This window comes from Channa argus, chromosome 13, assembly GCF_033026475.1.
Source record: "Channa argus isolate prfri chromosome 13, Channa argus male v1.0, whole genome shotgun sequence".
In the NCBI taxonomy this organism is placed as follows: Eukaryota; Metazoa; Chordata; class Actinopteri; order Anabantiformes; family Channidae; genus Channa; species Channa argus.
This window is the reverse complement of record NC_090209.1, coordinates 17366682-17386836: the sequence shown is the minus strand read 5'-3', so window position 1 is coordinate 17386836 and position 20155 is coordinate 17366682. Positions and strand designations below refer to the sequence as shown.

The following is a 20155-nucleotide window of genomic DNA, read 5'->3' as shown; positions in this document are numbered from 1 at the left end:
AGACATTCTGATGTATGATATTTATAGCCAGTATTTCCACTTTTAGAAGCACTTTTTAGAGGTAGTCAGCATATGTTCTTGCCTTATCAGCATTTATGTCGTTATTGTATTATGGATTATTGTCTAATATGACATGTCCAGCTCCACAACTCAGTTATATGTTTTACTGTTGGAACAATGTGCACATACATAAGTAATTATTTCACAAGCCTTTCCATTTCTCTAGATTGTTAGATGGAGCACAGCTATGCATGTATAAAATAAAATAAATAAATACAAACAATTCTGAGATGTAGGTTCAGTGTCAGGCCAGTGTGGGTGTAATGGAGATAAATGTACACTATATTGCCAAAAGTATTCGCTCACCTGCCTTTAGACCCATATGAACTTTAGTGACATCCCATTCTTAATCCATAGGGTTTAATATGACGTCGGCCCACCCTTTGCAGCTATAACAGCTCCAACTCTTCTGGGAAGGTTTTCCACAAGGTTTAGGAGTGTGTTTATGAAATACATAATACCCAGTGCTCGCAGTCTTCGCTCTAATTCATCCCAAAGGTGTTGTAACGGGTTGAGGTCAGGACTCTGTGCAGGCCAGTCAAGTTCTTCCACACCAAACTCACTCATCCATGTCTTTATGGACCTTGCTTTGTGCACCTGAATTCATTTATTTGGATGGGTGAGCGAATACTTTTAGCAATATAGTGTAACTTTAGCTAATGTTGAGAGCAATATATATTAGTTAATATATGTGGTACAATTGGGGGATCCCATTGGGTTGGGATGCAGAAGGCTGCAGATTTGAATCGCAGCCACAAACACGTTCCGCTGTGGCGACCCCTGAAGGGCAAGCCGAAAGCCGTTGATCTTGGATTTGTGGTAAATTTAATTATTGTGTTGAGTGAGGAGATCTCTGTATGTCCTCAAATCAGAAACTCATGCAATCTTGAAATAAACAGGAGGACAAGAAGACGGCCTGCACCTTGGTGGTCTATATAGTGTGTGGATTTGAGGATCAATATACACTTACCTTCAGATGCAAACCTCAGTATGTGGGGCCATGTGAATAATTGGTTCAGCCTCACTTGTTTAAGGTAAAAGTGTGTTTTCCATTTTAAGTCTTGTGTTTATATGCATAACTAGGCAGATGTGTAACAGTTTTATGGAGTGGATGTGCATATCTGTACTGTATGTACATGTATGTGTTTTTTCTTTCATTAGTGTTTGGCCCTTTAAAAGGTTCCTGCAGGGGCTGAGGGGGGAAGAGAAGATAACGGGAGCAGACATTATTTGCTTCTGTCATGTCGGCTTAGCATCAGGCCACACACACTGTGGCCCAGTCAGACATGGATGCCAAGTGGATGTACCTGCACACATGCACTAACACGATGCATGCACATACCCGACACACACTGACACATGCGTTTGTGTAGGGATGCCCTGCGTTCATGCAGAGCCTGATCTGATCTGCACATGCTGACCCTTTCTGCATAGAAAAACCCACACCTACGCATTCTTAATCCCACACAATTCCACACTGAACACACACTAAAATGTTTTTTTTTTCTTAAAGAGGTGTCATAATGAGGCAGAGCTTGCCTCAGCCATGATCAAGTTTTAACTTGATCATGGTTGATGCTTTGCCTAGGCAAAAGATTGATGAATGGCACGTTTTGGTTCTTGCGTTTGCAGTTTGATTTTATTTGTTTTTTAAGTTTTTAAAAAAATATATACATTAGAGGGTCTATGCCTGTGCAGTCATGCATGTCTTGGGGTAAATGCTAATGTGCTTGCTCTTTTTATACTGTAAAACTGTGTATATAACACTCTGGTATTCTGTGTATTTATATATCTGTGTTATTTTATCTGTTTGTGTGTTGGGGGAGGAGGCAAGTATTCAGGTTCCACAGTCAGTCAGACAGCATCTCGTCAGGCAGGACTCTCTCCCCAGGGAAAGGCTGCATACTGTGGGCACGAGCCGTGATGATTGTCCCCACTGGGGGGGTTACACATGCGCATTAATGTACTACACATGTGCATTCACACAGACATTTACAGATTTGGATAAATGCATGTGTATGGATGGATATATATATATATATTTTTTTTTTTTTTTTTTCACTGTCTAAAAATGTCCCCTCTCCCAATGTATACAATTCAAACTAATTCTTACTCTGTTGGCCATAGAACTACACAAACACACACACAGACACCAGATGAACTTGAAACCCAAAGAAAAAACAGAAGGTAAACTTTTTCCACCATGGCCATAATGCTTGCAGGCACACATTTCCATAAAGCATACAGAGATTGTGCCCCCTCAACACATGCATTCGCTTGCTGACACAGAGCTGAGAGCAATGCATTGTGGGTTGAGGCTTAAAATAAGCACAACAGTTCCTGCTATGATTCTAGTAGATCACACAAATGCACATGCTGAGAAAGTATGTGTGGTTTTGTAAATATAATCTACTAATTTGATTTAAAAAAAAAATCTAATTGGTCTAAATGTTTGTTTATGTCTTAAACAGTACTAACCTGTAGTTTAATGCACTTGAACAAAATTCTATTTCTCAGTTCCCAGTCATTAACAGCTAATTTTTTGATGTAAATCTATCAAATCTAAAATTGAACACAAAATAAGAAATAACTTGCAGCAATTTACTTCCCTGAGGGCGTTTATTAGCTTTGTAACAGGACAGATGGCACTACTTATAGCAGAAACATTTGCAGAAATACATTTCGGAACTTATTGTGATTTTATTGTGGAGAGGTGTTGTTGGTGAACAGCACTGACAGCAGTGCAGAATTTTTTACTTCTGAAAGTTTTTGACCAAGGCTGACCTTCTAACCAATCAAAGAATTTAAATGATTTCTGCTTAATTAGTATGTTGTTCATCAGTCTAATGTAGTGTGATTTGATAATGACTTATACCTGAAAGGCTTTGCAGAGGATGGCAGACAGTAGAAGAGCATACTGAAACCATGGGAGGGAGGGCTGGGCAAAGTGTGGATTGATTATGATTCTCATGCTTGTGCTAGCCTAAGAATGAAGGTAAATTAGAACACATCAGAAAACTACTGCATGTTTATACAGAATTGTTCTGCAGTATATTAATTGTGGATCAGTTTTTTTTTTTTTTTGTTTGTTTTTTTAATCTCTTAGTTCTGGATATTGCTTGTGAAGAGAAGTAACGACTACAGTGATTTTTACTAGTGAGGCTTCTGCACTATATCACCTTTTTGTCAAAAAGCTTTGTCCTAAAACTTTACTCCTGGCACGAGTATATCTATTCCTATACGCCGTAACATCCCACAGCAGGACTGTGGTGTAGTTAAAACTAATGGAGCCTTGGCTCAGCACAATGGAAAATCTGTGGTTTTGATCATGGGGATCAGGCACTAAGAACGATTCTCACTACACTGTCTCTGAGCCTGGAACATGCTGTTCAGGAAGGAAAAAAGAAAATAAGTGTTTCTTTATGCTGGAGGAACAATGAAGGGTAAAAGACAAAGAGGAAAGCAGAGGAGTATATGAGGAAAGGACAGCAGTAATTCAAGTAAAACTAATTTTGGTGAAAAAATGGATGGGGGTAAAGTGGACAAAGAGAGACTTTAGATAAATTCTTTTCACTGTGATATTTTCTATTTTTTTGAATGATTTGTCCCCCAAATGCTTTGATGTATAACTAGATGGCATAGTGTTGGAAACTCTGCCTCTCTTCAGAAACAGCTGCTGCTTTTTGTAACTAAGGCCCGATTCCCTCGATTTATTACTATGTTTTATCAATGCTTATGCGGTGGTTTGAGATGCCATTCTGTGCTCCTATAAGATTAGACATGTTGGTTTGTCTGTTGTGTAATAGCCTCACACACACACAAAAAAAAAAACCCCTGCATTGCAAGGTGCTGTTTATCTCAGGTGTCATCAAGGCTTCCATTGGGCCCTTTTACACACTTTGAGCTCCTTGTTCTAAAGCTGCCAGAAGTTAACTTTTTAGAAACCAACCCACAAATAGAAAGTCATGGTGCTACTGGTCAGTTTATTCAGCACTGGGCTAAAGACTGTGGAAGAACAAATTAGCTAATTTATGGAGCTTTCCTATTGACCGATTTATTAATGGAGGTTTGTAACCGCTGTCCCTCCTGGTATTTGAGTCCACTCTTCAGTCTAGTTCTCTGTAATCACTGGTGAATAAATGTAAATATTCCACATGTCACAGCTTTAAAGTGCACATTGTGGCTGTGGTCCACTTGAGACTAAAAACACAATGCTAAACAGGTGCTATTTTAGGAGACATAGTGTGAACATAATATGGATGTAGTCCAGGTAAGGACAAACTCAATGGCTCACATTGTCTTCATTTGATACAAAGGATTTCATATTCAAAGCCACTTCCCTGGTTGTATTCTTGTCCAAAAGGTTATCAGTCAGACTGGGAATGGTCCTCAGCCGGCCGCTTCATTCCAGTGCTTCAGGTTTTTCTCTCCCTCCTCCTTTTCCTCCCTCCATCCAGTTCACTTAAAAGGTCCAGCAGGAGCTAATAATAGACTGGAGTCACTCTGACTTAGTAGAGTCAAGGATATGTAAATATGCCTCCTTGCCTTCCTGGTTGCTGGCAAGTACGATAGCCAATGAGAGGAGGAGGAGAGAGGAATGGTCGCCCTGGCAACGTAGAATGGCTGTCTGCACAGTTTTAACTAGGGTGTAAAATGCAAATGTTTTATTCCCCCAAGAGTAGCCTGCCCCACAAAGCTGTTCCCACTCTCTCCTCTTTACTTTTTCCATTTCATCTGAAAGTCTTGTTTCTAGACAATCACAGTGCAAAAAGTAATGAAACTATTCTCCACCATCATTTAGGTCAATTTTTATGTCCAAATTGATGCAGAGGGTTAATATAGTGTTAAGTATTCATTTATGTTACACATGTTGGTATAGTAAGAAATGGGCAAAGCAGCAATGGAAGCACAGGTTAGAAAACTATTTTCTTTTTAAAACATCAGATAAATTATTATTGTAATAACCGTGAATATAACCCTCATCCATCCTTAAGAGACGCATCAAGACATTAAGTGGAAAAGTTATTGCAGCCACAAGTAAAAGACGTAGATTTATTTAAACCTGCAGGCTCTGTGCTGACTTTAATCTGTGCACCTCCCTTGCGTGCCATAACAACGCAACCTCAAAATAGTCTGTCTCTGTTAGGGAATTAAGTGAAAAGTGTAGGCAGAAAAGAACAGATATCACTATGACAACCTCTCTGCCTGATTGCTATGAGATAGGATTTCTATGAGTTTAGTCTTCTGATCTTGTCTTCTAGTTCCTAACTCTCTTTAAGGAGGCAGAGTCAGTGCTATACCCTTCAACTACCAGAAGGCTTTATATACTGTATGGAAATATACAGACATATCGGCGGGTGTGTGAGAGAGACAAAAGTTGCCAGATGCAGCTGAGTTTGTACGGTGTTTTTGCACCAGTGGATTTGTTAAAAAATGGCTTTTATTGTGGCGCTAACAAAAGTGTCTGTTTTGACAAAAGCTGTTTAGAAAGTGTTTGCTGCATTGTTGTTTTTGGTTGGTTTACATTCCTAAAGCTCAAAGAAAATGTGTTTATTTGGTAACAAAAGCTTTAAAATCTTCTACTGACATTTTCCTTGCTGCAAGAATTCAACCTTTTCTTTGTGACTATAGGTGCAAAAAAGCTGGCCAACAAGGCAGCGCTGTGGTACGTCCCCTGTTCTCTGCAGAATGTTGATAAGATCATGGAGGTGCCGCCTATCAAGGTACATCTATTTTCACATTAATGGACCAAAGTTTGGCATTTTACACATATTGACGTTGAAAACTGGAATGCAACTGTGTTAAAATGTGTCTGCATGCTGTGTGTACAGATGTGCATCCATTAATATGTTTATATTTTATACTTTACTGTATTGTGTCTGTAGTATGCCAATGAAGACCAAGAGGAAGAAGGCAAGAAGCGCTATGAAGCTCAGAAGATGGAGAGACTGGACACCAAGGCAAGGATTGAGGAGGCGGTGCCACCTCCTCCCAACCCAGGTATCATTTTATCCTCAAGGCCCCATATCTAGTTCCCTCAGCAGCGATGTGAAACTTTATGTTCTCACTCGCTGAAATTCATTTTTTTGTCACTTATAGTTGATGTCAGTGAAAGTGTTATTGAGGTCTACCTTAAAATGACTGTTCCAAACCACCAATGTGCACCAATTAAATGTAGCATCTGTAATCACAGGGACACTTTCAGGTACACACTGTATAATACAGGGTGCCATGTTCTCTGCCAATGTATTTATTTCCATCGAGGCACTGTTTATGACTCAGTGCTGTGAAAGAAAAGTGCAGCATGGAGCCACAATCTTTTCTTCAATCACAAATTTTATTTAATCAGGTTCTGGTAATGATTTGTTGATCTGGATTTTGGAAAGATAAGGGACAGCAATTTTTTATTTTTATTTTTATTTTTTTCTGTTACACTGTGAAACAATCATTTATATTGACCTGCTCATGAAGAAATCCTTCTACTTTTATTGTTAATACACATGTGGTGGTAACTTGTGGTTTCTACTAAACATATTACAGATTTATTGCCCAAATATGCTTATTTATACCATTTTATACCAATATGGTATTAAAATTGTTAACTATATTTTTGAATTTGTCATTTTGGCTCAACTGCAGAGGATCCACCAAAAGGTAAGTGAACTTGCTCAGCAGGTTTTGTGTCAGTGCATTAATGTGACTTTGGCTGGGGTGAATACATGAAGGCATGGAAGCTTTTTGTGTTGGTTCGTCCTAAAATAAACAGTACCATGTTTTTCGGTGAATATTTACTTTTTACATTCTTTTGTTTGTTTCTGCCTGTTTTCAATACAGAACAGTGCACAGTTGGCTTCAGTCAGTCCACTCTGATCCACTTGGTGGGCCCTTCTGACTGCATACTACACCAATATGTTCATGGGGGTGAGTCCACCTGCTTCTTTCTTTTGTTGATCATCTATCAGGTGAAGAGCTAGAGATTATGCTCAGGTCTTCTTGCATAAAACCAGAGCTGAAGAGCATGCTGGATTGGCAACTTGAATTTATTTGATAGATAAGTCAGTGCAAACTAGTATTTTATAAATAAGCGTCAATATCAAATGTAGCACCACTACGTTATTTCTGACCCCAGTGTTACCATATGCTCCATCTGCCACCTATTCTGCAGTATCTGTCAGGTTTCTTTGTCATTTTCACACATGTGAAACAATGACCTTATGAGCAGTTGCGGGCTATTTGGTATTCAAAGCTTGGTCAGGCAAAGCCATTCACAACCCCAGTACAGTAGGAAAAACCTGCAAGGGAGAGGATCAAACAGAGAAAAAATTGAAAGGCAAGGGTGGGTTGGGCAAAATAATAGAGATTTGATTAGAAGAAGAGATAGATGTTTAGAGGTTCAGGCAAAGAAAGGCAGACTGAGAGGAGAGAACGAACATCTGTAACAAAGTAACATCACACACTCACATGCAGTACATGTTTACATGTGTTTACAGTATCTACATTACTTCTTCAGTGGTTTACTTATGAATTGCTGACAAGTTCTTCCAAGTTTTATAGGCCCCAGGCTGTTTGTTAGAACACCATGTCCTGTGGCCACACAGCGATGGCACAGAAAAAGAAATACTGCTGAATTTAATCCAAAGTGAAGCATCCTTGAAAAAGAATTTTATGGCTTTTAGGACTTTTATTCTCTGAAGTGGATGGATAAGCGATGTAAGAATGGAAATGTGCTTTTCTTATGTCCCCTAATGTCTCACGGTTGTGAGAAGTGTATTGCATTGACAGTACTCAGGGCTGTTATGAGCATGGCTGCAGTAGGGAAGAGCAAAATAATGAGGATGAAACTGGAAATGGAAAACTAGAACAACAAATTGAAAATAGAAAATCTTTTGCTACAGTAAGTCTATGCTGCTGACACTGTTTTCCACTTCTGTGACTTCTCTGACAACCTAGTTGACTCAGAGGCTTAAATTGTCCCTCTACGACTCATTTTTTGAACTTGTTACATTTTCTGTCTGGGTCCACTCTGTTTTTCTTAAGTAGAAGAACTATGGTGCTTTCAAAAGTCATTTGGTGGCTCTCTGAGCGTAGAAATATTTCTTCTGGATACATCCACAAAATCCCTTCGTTTTAGGAGGAAGCTTTAGAATCTTAAGATTAAAATAAATTGGTATATAAGAAAATGTGTCCATGTCCAGTTCTGACGTTTAAGTCACCCATTAATAAAATTAAATTTTGGTTATTTCACATCCTAAACTAAATAAGAAAGCAAATCCTCAATAGAAGTCGCTGTGGCTGCATCCGTAACAAATCCATAATTTTATCAGCACTGAACACATGCTTGATTAGTTGAGGTACATTGTTTCTAGCAGGATATTTCTGTCTCATGCTTCCAATTTTATTGAGGTCAACTATGTAAAGAGGCCATCAAAGAGACACCACTGAGTGTATGGGAACCAGAAGAGAGAAGTTGACTGAGAAATAGAGGGAATGAAGAGACAGGACAGAACGGCAGGTTGGGAGTGGGAGGGAGATGGGCGAGGCAGATAAGTGTTGTATGTCTTATGGCTGCCTTTTTCATTTGCAGGGATCTGTCCAATTAAGAGCCAAATGTGGAACAAGCACGCAGGTCATTTAGAATATGCACACACATGCACGGCCCCTCTCTCTCTGTACGTGCCATAGCTCATTAGGCAATGTTCCCTGTTGTTCGTTGCCGCTGCTTCCACTACACTTATTTTGTTTACATAACTGAGTCAGGCCAGGGATCGAGGGTCCTCACTCTCTCTCCTTCTCTTATTGTGTGTTAACCTCTTTCAGGAAAATTATTTCAGATTACTTTGTAGAGATCTGTTTTCACTTTGACATAAGTTCTATTTATACGTTTGTTTTTGGGTCAATTTTGTAAAAAAAAAACATTATTATTAACATTATTCAGTGTTGTAATGAAACAAAAGATTGAAATATCAAAGGGGGAGAATACAATTGTTTTGGCACTGTACCTGGTTTACAAAGCAATCCTGATTGACAGATAGCAGATGGCAATGACAGATCCAAAATGAGAATGTCCAGGATAAATAAACGTTTACAACACCAGATGTTGTGAAGCCAAGGCATGTGAATGTACATTCACTCCTCAGCTGCGTATGTTGCAAATGTGTCTGTTGTGCCAGTAGAACTATCTAAATGCAGAAAAAGATCAGAGGAACAGAAGAACTTCAACTCAAACCCACCACAATGCCTTTCAACCACACATTCATCCTTTTCTTTGTTGCTTCCTCTTTATTGCCTGCCCACCTCTCCCCATTATCTCATGCTCCTCTCTTCTTCTCTCTTTGCTTGCTCCTCGCTCTCCTTCATGTTCCAAGGAAGTGTACCTCAAGTTTCCATGGAAACAGTAGTTGTTTGCCATAGGTGGACATCACTCTAAACTGATCAGAACAAATAGACTGGAAATAAACAAAACAAAACAAACACTGTTAGATATTGGGATGTTTTGCCCACTAAATTTCGGAATAATATACATTATACAAAGAAACAATACATATTTGGGGATTGATTAATTAGGAACTTTGAGCATCTAAGCCACTGTTTTGTGTTTGTGGTTTTGCTTACTGTGTGCGGATTTTTCTTTCACTTTCTCTGCACATGTTTCTGAAGCCACATCTGTGTGTGTACTTGTGGGAAATGCAGACACGATATGTGCCTCTAAAGTTTCTAATGTGCATAGATTTAATAAAGGATGTGTGTAAGTGTGATGGAGTTGAGCCATCTTTCCTGAGCATAGGAAGACATTCATCACTGGGGCTCTATAATGTCTGTCCCCTGCTCTGATCTGTGCTCAGTTGGTATATAAACATGTCACTGACTGAGACAGAGGAATTCAGGGAGACAGGGATGTGTCCACTGGAGCTTCAGTGATTGACCTTTGTGAATAGTGTTAATGTAGATACTTTTCTCTGCTTTGGCAGCCTTCTGTCTTTCCAAGCCAACATTGATTTAGAAATAAAATACTGAATCAGGCACAGTACTGGAGCCAGTCCTAAACGCAGGGAAAGAGACTTTAGACATTGGGACTTCCATGTTCCCCTAACTTGAAAGCCTCAAATATATTTGGACTACTTTATCAATCCCAATAGGGAAATACTGGAGCATTAATGCAACCAAATCAAATAGTAAGAAAACAAAAACTATATAAAGACAATCAAATGGGTAACTTAAACTATAATGAGTAATAAAAAAAATGTACAATTAACATAAAAAAAAAAGGAAGCCATTGAATTAATTCCCCTGACATCTGAGATCAAACCCACAAGTGTCAGTCTGCTTATGGAAGCCCAACATTTCCACCTCAATCATTAAACCTGACTTGAAATCAAGTTTTGTCTAAACTGTACTACAGTATGCCACAGCATCAACACTGTTGGTTATAATATTGTTATGGAGGACAACGGTCAGTATGTTCACTCTGAGCAGGCTGCAACTATACAGCCCCATAGGGAGCAAACTGTGACACTATGTGCAGAAGTGGTTGAAGTACACAAACTCAATGCTCTAGTAAAAGTCCAAGTGCTCAGTACTTTTACTGAAGTAAAATCGAATTATCTGCACTTTACAAAAGTAAAAGTAATCCTCTAAGAAAACAATGCATTTTAAGCAATGCTGATTTATACTAATTGGTAATCTACATTAATTCTTTAAACATAAGGGTCAAAGATCTATGTTGGTAACTGTAGAAATGATTTAACCACTTTATGTGCGGACAGGTTGTTGACTCATAATGATACATTAGCATGTATTAGGTCATAGCATTTTTATTAGAAAAAAGTCGGGTGGCGTTAATGTTGAGGCTTATTGTTGTAAATGGTCTATGCTTATACAGTATAGCGCTCTCCTACCTTATCAGTACCCAGTGCGCTTTACATTGCTTCTCATTCACCCATTCACAATTTTAGATGACTGTTCTACCTGGTGAGCCAAAGTTACCACAGTTGATAAAGGTCTGACATTTTGTGCAATGTATGTGCAAAATAGACTCTGTATAATTGAAGCCCAAATGAGGAAATGAGGAAACTTGAATGTGGTTATTAATGTGTGAGAGAAGCTTTAATGAATTGAACCAGAAACACAGCAGAGCAGCCTCACCATGTTCAAACCAGCCATTAACAGAATAGATGGTTTGTTTACTTGTGTTAAACACTGACATAGAATCAATACAGGAAAGAAAGGGCACCAGCTATAAGGCCCTGCAACAAATTGATTCAACACAGCAACAACCAATAGATTGTTTGTGTGTATATTGTATGTGTGTGTACCTGTACCTGTGTGTACTTGTATATGTGCATGTGTGTGTTTTTATTTCCTTGTGTGGATACATTTTGTTAAATTATATTGTTGTGAGGACATTTAATGTGGACGTTTAGGTCATTCCACACACCGTCAAAAGGCTTTTTGAGGGTTAAGACGTGTGTTTGTGCGCTCGTGTGTGTGTTGAACCCAGAATAAAGGAAGGTAAAGAAACTTGCACATACAAGCAACAAAAGAAGATGATCATATATATGCTATTATTATATGACATGAGTAATTTGTGTTTGTAAATTAACTGATCTTTTGGAGCTTCACAGAGCTGCACAAAGTAAAAAATACTTTTAATGTAAAAGTTAAAAAAACAAATTGTTTTTTTATAATATTTTATAAATTATATTAATAGATAATACATTATAATGGGTAAATAAACACCCCACCTTGCTACTGACATGTTCCTTAGGTTAAGTGAGGACATGGTGACATCACTGTCAGGTGTGATTACAGAAGCAAAAGCCATTTTTAATCAGACATGGCAGTGAAAAACTGCTTTATAGTCTTTATTTAAAATAGACTGCTGACATACAACGAGTTACAGGGAACACTATCTCTGAAAAATCAGAGACTTGTAAACATAGACATCCTAAAAAGCATCTAGCTTTCTGTAAAAAACAATTTCTCCCTCTGTTTGTCATTGTAACACTCTTAGTAAAGTGCTAATGAAGCCACTCATTTCATGTAAGTGCTCCTTCACATTAGAATCATTTATAAAACACCAGGTGGCTCTTATTGTGAAGCAGTCATAGTAAGTATTATCTTTTATCCTTTAATCACTTCCATAGACAACACGGCCCTGCCTGACACCGTAGTCTCTTGCCCGCTTGGAAATGGTGGGTTGGGTGCTAAAGAGTGTTCAGATGGTTGTATTCTGAAGTCTCACCTCTAGATGCCGCAAACTCTTTCACACTTGACCAAGATGATAATATCTAAAACAAGCAGATGTTTCAGTAGTAACATTAAAATTACATAGTTAACAACAGGTAAGAATTAATTTTTTATACAAACTCAAGCCTAAGTTCTAAATGTAAAATAACTCCCAAGAGCTGATGAGCTTCAGCATCACAGCCAGAGGTGCTTTTTATCTGAAAGCCCTTTATAGGTCAGAATTCCCATTGAGAGAATCATTTTTCAGTGATTTTCCCAGGCCTGTGCTGTGCACGGAGCTTACATTTGAAAAATAAATGTAATAGTGCTCATTTGCAGTTAGCAGGAATTACAGCTACAAATAAATGTGCCCTGTGTTTAAGAAAACTCACCACAGCTGGAACGGAAAAATATATACAAAAAATATGCAGGTTATGGGACTTTTTAAGAGGATGTGGGTGGGTTGGTTGCTGCATGGCAGTAATGTTAACAGGACTTGTTTCTATAGTAACAGCTCATTAGGAGGCAGTTGGAGCTGTTTGATACTGTCCATGATTAAAGCACACACTGGGGAGGGGATAGGAAGGACAGAGCGAACTGGAAGGCATAGATAAAGGTAGGAAGATGGCAAGAACAGGCAAAAGAGAGAAGAGATGGAGCTAAAGAGACCGGGTGTACATTTATGAAATGATAAGAGAATATGTGAAAGAGGCAGAGGTCATGGATGCTTTGCTTTCTCTTGGTTTCACACAGTACCTCGTGTCATCAGTGAATGCCTTGCATAGTGTGCAGTGTTTGAGTTGGTTCTAATTAAAAGGCCTTGAAGTTAGTAGACACAGTTGATGGGTGACAAGAACTGAAGTTTCCATTTTCCATATTGCTTCCCTTCTGGCTGCAGCATAATGAACCAATCCCTGTGGGCGGTGCGCCAATTGAAGCAGCATTGTCCATGCCCACTGGTGGGTGGGTGAGAATTTGCTACTTTATCACTCTCATGGTGCGCTCAATTACGTCCGCAGTCGCACTATAAAAGAACGCACATCATAGAATTTCTTCTCTCTTTTTCCTTCAGCCTTGTGCTGACTAAAGAGCAATTCCATGCTAAAGAACAGATAAGTCCAGTGGCAGCAACACCTCCGGTGGTGGCGGGGGCAGCAAAGCTAATGAAGTCGTAAGCATCTGCGGTGCCTGTCTTGTCAGCTACATCGAGCCCGTTTACCTTCACCCCCGCTGCCTCGGCTGTTTATGGGCACAAAACACGGACCTCGCTCTTACTGAGTGGGTTTCCTGTGTTTTCCTGCTCCCTGAGGACACATTACGCTCCTGGGCTGATTTTTTATTTTTTTTTTTTTTTCCACTGAAGCCCCAGAGCAGTATTGGGTTTTCCAAAAACTGCCCGACTTACAGCCTCCACACTGTCTGCCTGCTCAGTGGCATAATCAGGAATTGGAGCCGGATGACTCTGCCTCAGCTTCTCACTGCTCACCCTTGGGCTCCTCTTTGCACCCCTCCGTCCCACCGGAGGGGCCAGTGTGGCGCCCGCCGAGCCCCCCTCTCTGCCGGACTTCATTAAGATTTCCAGTGCTTACGGTGCCATCCCTACCTGTCCGTTATTCTCCATGGGGACCACCTACCTGCACGGGTCTGCCAACGTGCCGGCTAAACTAAAGGCTCCTGTTTCACCTTCGCCCCCATCACTAAGCTGAAGGGTGTCACCGACGAAGGCTTTCCATAGTTCCCCACCCTGGAACAGAATGCAGCGAGGAATGCAACCTCAAAGCTGGCCAACGACCAACTCCAGCCTCTGCTAACAATGCCTTGACAACCCACCTCACTGACCATTAACATCAGTGTGCACTTTAGTCCCCGGCGGCAGCTAACAAAATCACTCTTTTAGCCAAAAGCGTCTCTGAGCTAACTCTGTTACCTGATGCTCTTCCTGCCAAATATGTGAGAAAAGAGATTAGGGAGCTCTCCAGCCCCATCCTCACCAGGTGTGCCCCGAGATTAGGGAGCTCTCCAGCCCCATCCTCGCCACGTGTGCCCCGATAGCAATCGCTTCAGTGCGCATCTCGATGATTGCAAGAAACATCTGGCTTCATATCTCTTCCATCCGAGAGGCCGTCAGAAAGGATATGCTGAAGGGACCTATCAGCCCTGATTGTCTGTTTGACCCCCTTTTTTAGCACCTTGTCAAGGAGATGAAGATGGCATCAGAAGAAGCGGGAAAAGATTTGCCGCCATCTCACAGCTCTCTCCTGTCTCCCCTGTCACTGGCATGGCTGCCGGGACACTTAACATAAGCACTGGCACAGCCTCGCCAGCTGCATCGGGTCATATGCTGCTTCGATGCAGCCTGCTTCTCCACCATCACCCTGATCACCAGGTGGTGACATCACAACGCCAGCCAGCCAAGACTCGCAAGCTGACCTGCTCATCATTTCGCCCTCCGGTGGAGCCTCCCCGGAAGCAGAGGGCAGGGAACATGTGTGAAATAAATGTTTCTTGTTCTCAGTGTGGTTGTTCTCGCAAAAAACCAAACGTCCTCTTAAAGAGAAGTCTTCCTACGAGCCATCAGCATGGTCCAGCCAGGAGAGGAGAGCCAAGGTTTTACTCCCGTTTCTTCCTGGTCCCTAGAATTTTGTGGAAATGAGACCAATTTTGTATCTCTCACTGTTAAATGAATTCATGGTGGTCCACCGCTTCCATATGTTAATGATAGCTGTGGTCCTCCGAAGTGTGCACTTGGGAGACTGGGTGTCCTCTGCGGACCTAAAGGATGCCCATTTTTACAATCCAAATTCCATGCAACACATGAAGCGTCTGTGTTTCTCTTTCCCGGGCATACGGTACCAGTACAACTGCCTACCGTTAGGATTTACCTACCTAATGTTTTCTCTTGTCCCGCTGCATGCTGCCGGTATGAGAGTGCTGTTCTACTTAGATCTCCTTCTCCTTGTTGCGTCCCAGGAGCAAGCTCTCCTGCAAATGGTGGATATGGTGGCTCATTTATCGTGTCTGGTATTCACGATAAATTGGCAAAAAACCTTGTCGCTCACGGCTCAGTCGATTATCTTCCTGGGCTTGGAGCTGGACTTGCCAACCATGTGGGCGCACTTCTCCCAGGAGAGGACAGAGACGCCGCTCGCTATGCTCCACCGGTTGACTCTTTGCCGCACTGCCACAGCTCACTCGGTAATGCGGCTGCTGGGCATGATGGCTGTGACTCACACAGTGGTTCCCCTTGGCCTCCTACATATTAGACAGCTGCAGTGCTGGCTTTGACACCTGCAGATCGATCCTGTGCGTCATTGGAGAAGACTGCTCATGATCCCCCCCATCAGTGGATCCAGATCTGGCTTACTGGAGGGAACCCTGCGTCATGTTTTAGCTCGAGAGTTATAACCCTGGAAGGTTTCTGCATGACCCCTCACACTTCTGAGGATCAAACCTCCTCTCATCAACTGTGCCCCATGGGTGCCATAGCCTATTATGTGGAATGCACGTCCACTATACTGCGTCCCGAGCGCCTTTTTGTGCATTACAGGGAGGGCTCTGTGGGACTCTTTCCGCTCAGCACCTGGCCCACTGGCTGAAGCCATTTCTCAGGCATAGCAATGCCCAAGAGGGCAGAGTGGTGTCGGTGGAGGACATCTGCCTGGCAGCATCGCAGTCCTCCGGTTCTATCTTCGAGACATTTCCCACCCCTCAGTCTCCAGTTCAATGTTTTCCACTCCCCTGAGTGCACACTCTGGTGTTGGTTAGTTTGTCTTGTCTCTTTAGCCTGGTCCCCAGGCCTTCGGCGGACTCATTGAGTGCCCTTTTTGTTTTTCTCTCTTTTTGCTCTCCCACTGTCTGCCTGTGAATTCGGAGCTGTGACCCCTCACTCCTTGTGCTTTTCACAGTTTGGGTCAGTCCAGCTGTGAAGCAGGGTTCTGTTTTTTTCTGCTCCAAGCTGCTATATGGCACTAGTGGTGAACTACATCTGTTGTAGGACATGATTTGTTATGCTACAGCCAGAGGGCAAGCAACATAGGAAATAAAATTGTTACTATTGTAATAGTTACGTATCGTAACCCAATCTTCTATGACTATGTTGTGCAGCAGTAAAGTAGTAACTTTTGGCCCACTCACCGGTGGGCGTGGACTATACTGTTTCAGTTGGTGCAACACGCACGGGGATTGATTCATTATGCTACAACCAGAGGGGTGCACAAAATAGTCATAGAAGCTAGGGTTACAATACGTAACCATCGACCCCATTCATTGTGATCATGACTTTTGCAGATGGACAGATCTGTGCACAATGATTTGGAGAAATCGTCACATGGGATCTCATCACAGAGCTATTCTGCCCCATGGCAAACTGGGCTGCACTGTAGACTTTACTAATTGTCTTTTTTTTTTTCCCCATTTGGAGTGAGAGCTGCCTTTACTCTTTACACACACCATGTCCATCCAGCCCCCCCCACTCTGGCTTTCGTGTTCCCACCCTACAGCAAAGGGAGAGTCATAGTGTGCCATGTCACCCTCTGAATGTGTAACACAAGGCCCAAGGCTGTCTTGGCCTGGATTGTCCTCATTTGCAGTCTCACATTGAGCCTCACTTCAACCTTTTACATTGTCTGTACAAGGAGAACGGTTTTTGCAGTAGTTGCATTAACAGTTCCTCTGATGCCAGTGATGAATGAAGACAAGCATCTTTAGTACTCAAGGACAGTGTCATACTCCACTTGATTTGACTTAACATTAACAATTGACTTAACAAGCTTTTGAGCACGTCCAAAAAGACTAAAACTATATGTGTAATATTTAAACTGAGATAAGAGAGGCTGGAAAGTTCAAAGAATTGTGAAGTCGTATCAGTGAGAGAATGACTATTATCACATTTTGTATATCGTTAATAAACATTGATTGGGAATAATAAGTTTAGGACTTTAGTTAAGTCTACAAAACATAAAAATTGGTTAAAATTGGTTGAAGCTTAGCACGACATTATAAATAAAGATGAAAAATTCCTGGCATGATTTTGAACAAAGGTCTGATATTTAGGACATTTACAGTTGCTGTGGTGTTGAGAAATAATGTGCACGCATGTATGTATGTCTCTGTGTATGGCGGTGGGTGGAGTAAGGAACTAACTACCTTTTTATTATAATCTCTAGGCATAACTGTTAGCTCTTCCATCAACCAACTTGAGCTACACAACAGAATTTTGTAACAGAACTACTTATACCTACTCTCAGGCCGTGAAAAGTCTCCCAAGGAGTGAGGCAAAACATTAAGAGCACTGGCAAACTGGGGTAATTATCCACCTACACCCACCAGCCTTGTTTTCCTTGGGCATCTGGGGAGCTGTGGAATGACACAGAGGAGCTTAGTCTCTACTCCACTGAAAAAACACAAATAAAATAAGTCATCATTGCATTTCATGTTCATGTCATACCATAAAATGATAGTCCCGATTGGCCCAGTCGGATTACTTAACACATTAGCATTCACTTTATACCTGGGCAGGCTGAGCTGAGCTTTCTCTCTGTCCCTTATGATTCATTTATTTACCCCGAATGACCTCCTAAATATCATTTAATTCAGATAAGAGTACTAATGTCATTATAGTGAAACTGAATAAAAATAAAATCTAATTCCCTCCATTCTCAAAAAAAAGAGGGTCACTTTGTTTCAAGGAGTAATATCATAAATTCATCAGCTAATGCATGGGCACTGCTACTAGAGCCACTTTTTAGATGCTCTGTTATGAGATGACGACAAAACCAGAAATTCTGTAAAAGTGACATCAGCAAGATATTATGTATTGCAGCTAGATTATCTTACTTTCATGTTCCTTAATATCAAAAACTGTAACACAGTTATGTACATAATAGGTACGGATAATCTTTGCACACTTAAAGCAAATACCTTAACATTATCTAAAGGCAAGCAAATTGGATACTACTTTTCTATCAAAATTTGCCCCTTAGAAGCAATAGGCACTCATGTCTGAATAACTAGTACTTATTGCGACTAATGTGCCAAGTTAATGCAACTTTGTTTTTGTTTTTTTAGAACTAAGATGCTTTAAAGAAGGTATTCAGTAACTAAAAATTATATTTGAGATATTTTACTAAAAATGCTAAATTATAATATTCATATAGCAAAAACCATTGTTGAAGAGATAAAGACAGTGGTGACTTGGTAAAATGTTCACGTATTTTTGGTTCCCTGGAGTACTATGTCCCACACTTTCAGGCAGAAGAAACTACCAGTAGTAAACTACTGTGGTTTACTAGAGGAATGTATAGTCTTTACAGCTTTCAGAGTTCATGAAAGGTCCTGGACCATGTCAGTCCCATGAGAGGAAAACAATGAAATATAGTAGTAATAACAGAGATCTAGTCTTTTTATGCCTGAGTCAGATTTTACTTCTTTGCTTAAATACCGAAATAAATAATCAGAGCAGGGCAACATACAGTATTCATGTCTGTGCTCATATCAAAAAACAGGTAATAGACCTAAAATGTAGTCTACTTGTCTCGTAAACCTACAAAATGTGACAGATAATTGCATTTGCGGGCAAAATTTATTTCCTTTCATTTCTACCAGTTGAGGGAAATAAATTCATTTTATACTGCTAAATGCTCTACAATGTTCACCTGGTCTGAAGCATTGAGGGAAGATAATCTGTTGGTTCATCACTGTGAGCGACTCCTTCCCATAGTCAGTTGTCATGTGATCCATTGTAACTATAAAATATTTATTATATGTACTTACGGTTTATTAAATGTCTTTGTTGCAGCCAAAATTAGTACCCATGACAATATTAATACTTTTCTTATATTTCACTGTCAATGTTTTATAATAGTCAACGTAGTCAAGTTTTAAATGTTAGTAGTGAGGTGTGAGAACATTTCAGGCAGGGTTCATTATAACAAACTTAGGTAGGATGTCTTTATACAGCTATGATCCATCTTCATTTAGTGTTAAATGCTTTGACATGACCACTCCAATCTTTGAACTGCAGTAGCCTGATGTGTCTTGTTCCCAGGGGAAATGTTCAATCTTAGGTGAGATCCCATCAATTTTCACAACATAGCAGAGATGAGGAGGGGGGAAACAAGATAGAGTTTAAAAAATGCCTTGCAACTGACCCAAGGAAGGGAATTATTTATTACCTTGCACTCAGACACTTGACTTGACATGCTGTTGTCACCTTTCTGAACTTGGATCGAATCAACAGCCTCAATCAGAGAATCTTTTTAATTGATGTAGTGTTTTTGTCAGCAATGATGAAGCAAAAGATCTGTCTCTATTACAATGCCTGACCTGAGTTTAACCATATAACCACAGATCAGTTTTTCAGTATAATTTCTTTCTTTCTTCTTTTGTGTTTTGAAATATACTTTTCAAAATGTAGGTGAATTCTGTCCAAAGTTTAGCATGGACATATAAGCAAAATGAAATAAAAGTGGTACTCTGACTATTTGAATACAAGGATGCCAAAGTAATAGCATGTTTAAGTCCTAATCAACTCAGTAGGACCACTTCTACATTGAATGCTGCGTTTGGGAGCAGGCGGCACATTCTGTTTGTACTCCCACACATTTGGCTGTCATAAATAGAGCCACACAGTGCAGATGGTAGAAGCCTTTGAGAGTCAAAGCAGCCAACAGCAAGCAGACTTATTGATTTTCTGTAGCATGAGAGATACAAAAAGCCGCTTAGAGTGAATGATTGGGGCAACTGGAGAGTGTAGTGTAGTGCAGGGCCTGAATAACTTTAAATGAGCATACGTTCACAATAACACACACATTACACATACACATGCCCTTTCTCCAAGATGAGAAACAGATGCCACCCTCTTCCTCGCTTC

The 20155-nt window shown here is 40.6% G+C and overlaps 1 protein-coding gene across 6 annotated transcripts in view; it reads left to right on the top strand.

Annotated features, from left to right (window-relative positions):
- acot7 (acyl-CoA thioesterase 7) overlaps positions 1-20155 on the top strand; it is a 48227-nt gene that overhangs the window by 6963 nt on the left and 21109 nt on the right. For 2 of the 6 annotated variants that reach the window (XM_067527937.1, XM_067527938.1), the window contains 4 exons: positions 5692-5783; positions 5946-6061; positions 6689-6714; positions 6895-6981. In XM_067527937.1, the coding sequence (XP_067384038.1) occupies positions 5692-5783; positions 5946-6061; positions 6689-6714; positions 6895-6981 (321 nt within the window). The remainder of the gene's footprint in view (positions 1-5691; positions 5784-5945; positions 6062-6688; positions 6715-6894; positions 6982-20155) is intronic. The other 4 variants (XM_067527939.1, XM_067527935.1, XM_067527940.1 and 1 more) reach the window with 2 other exon arrangements.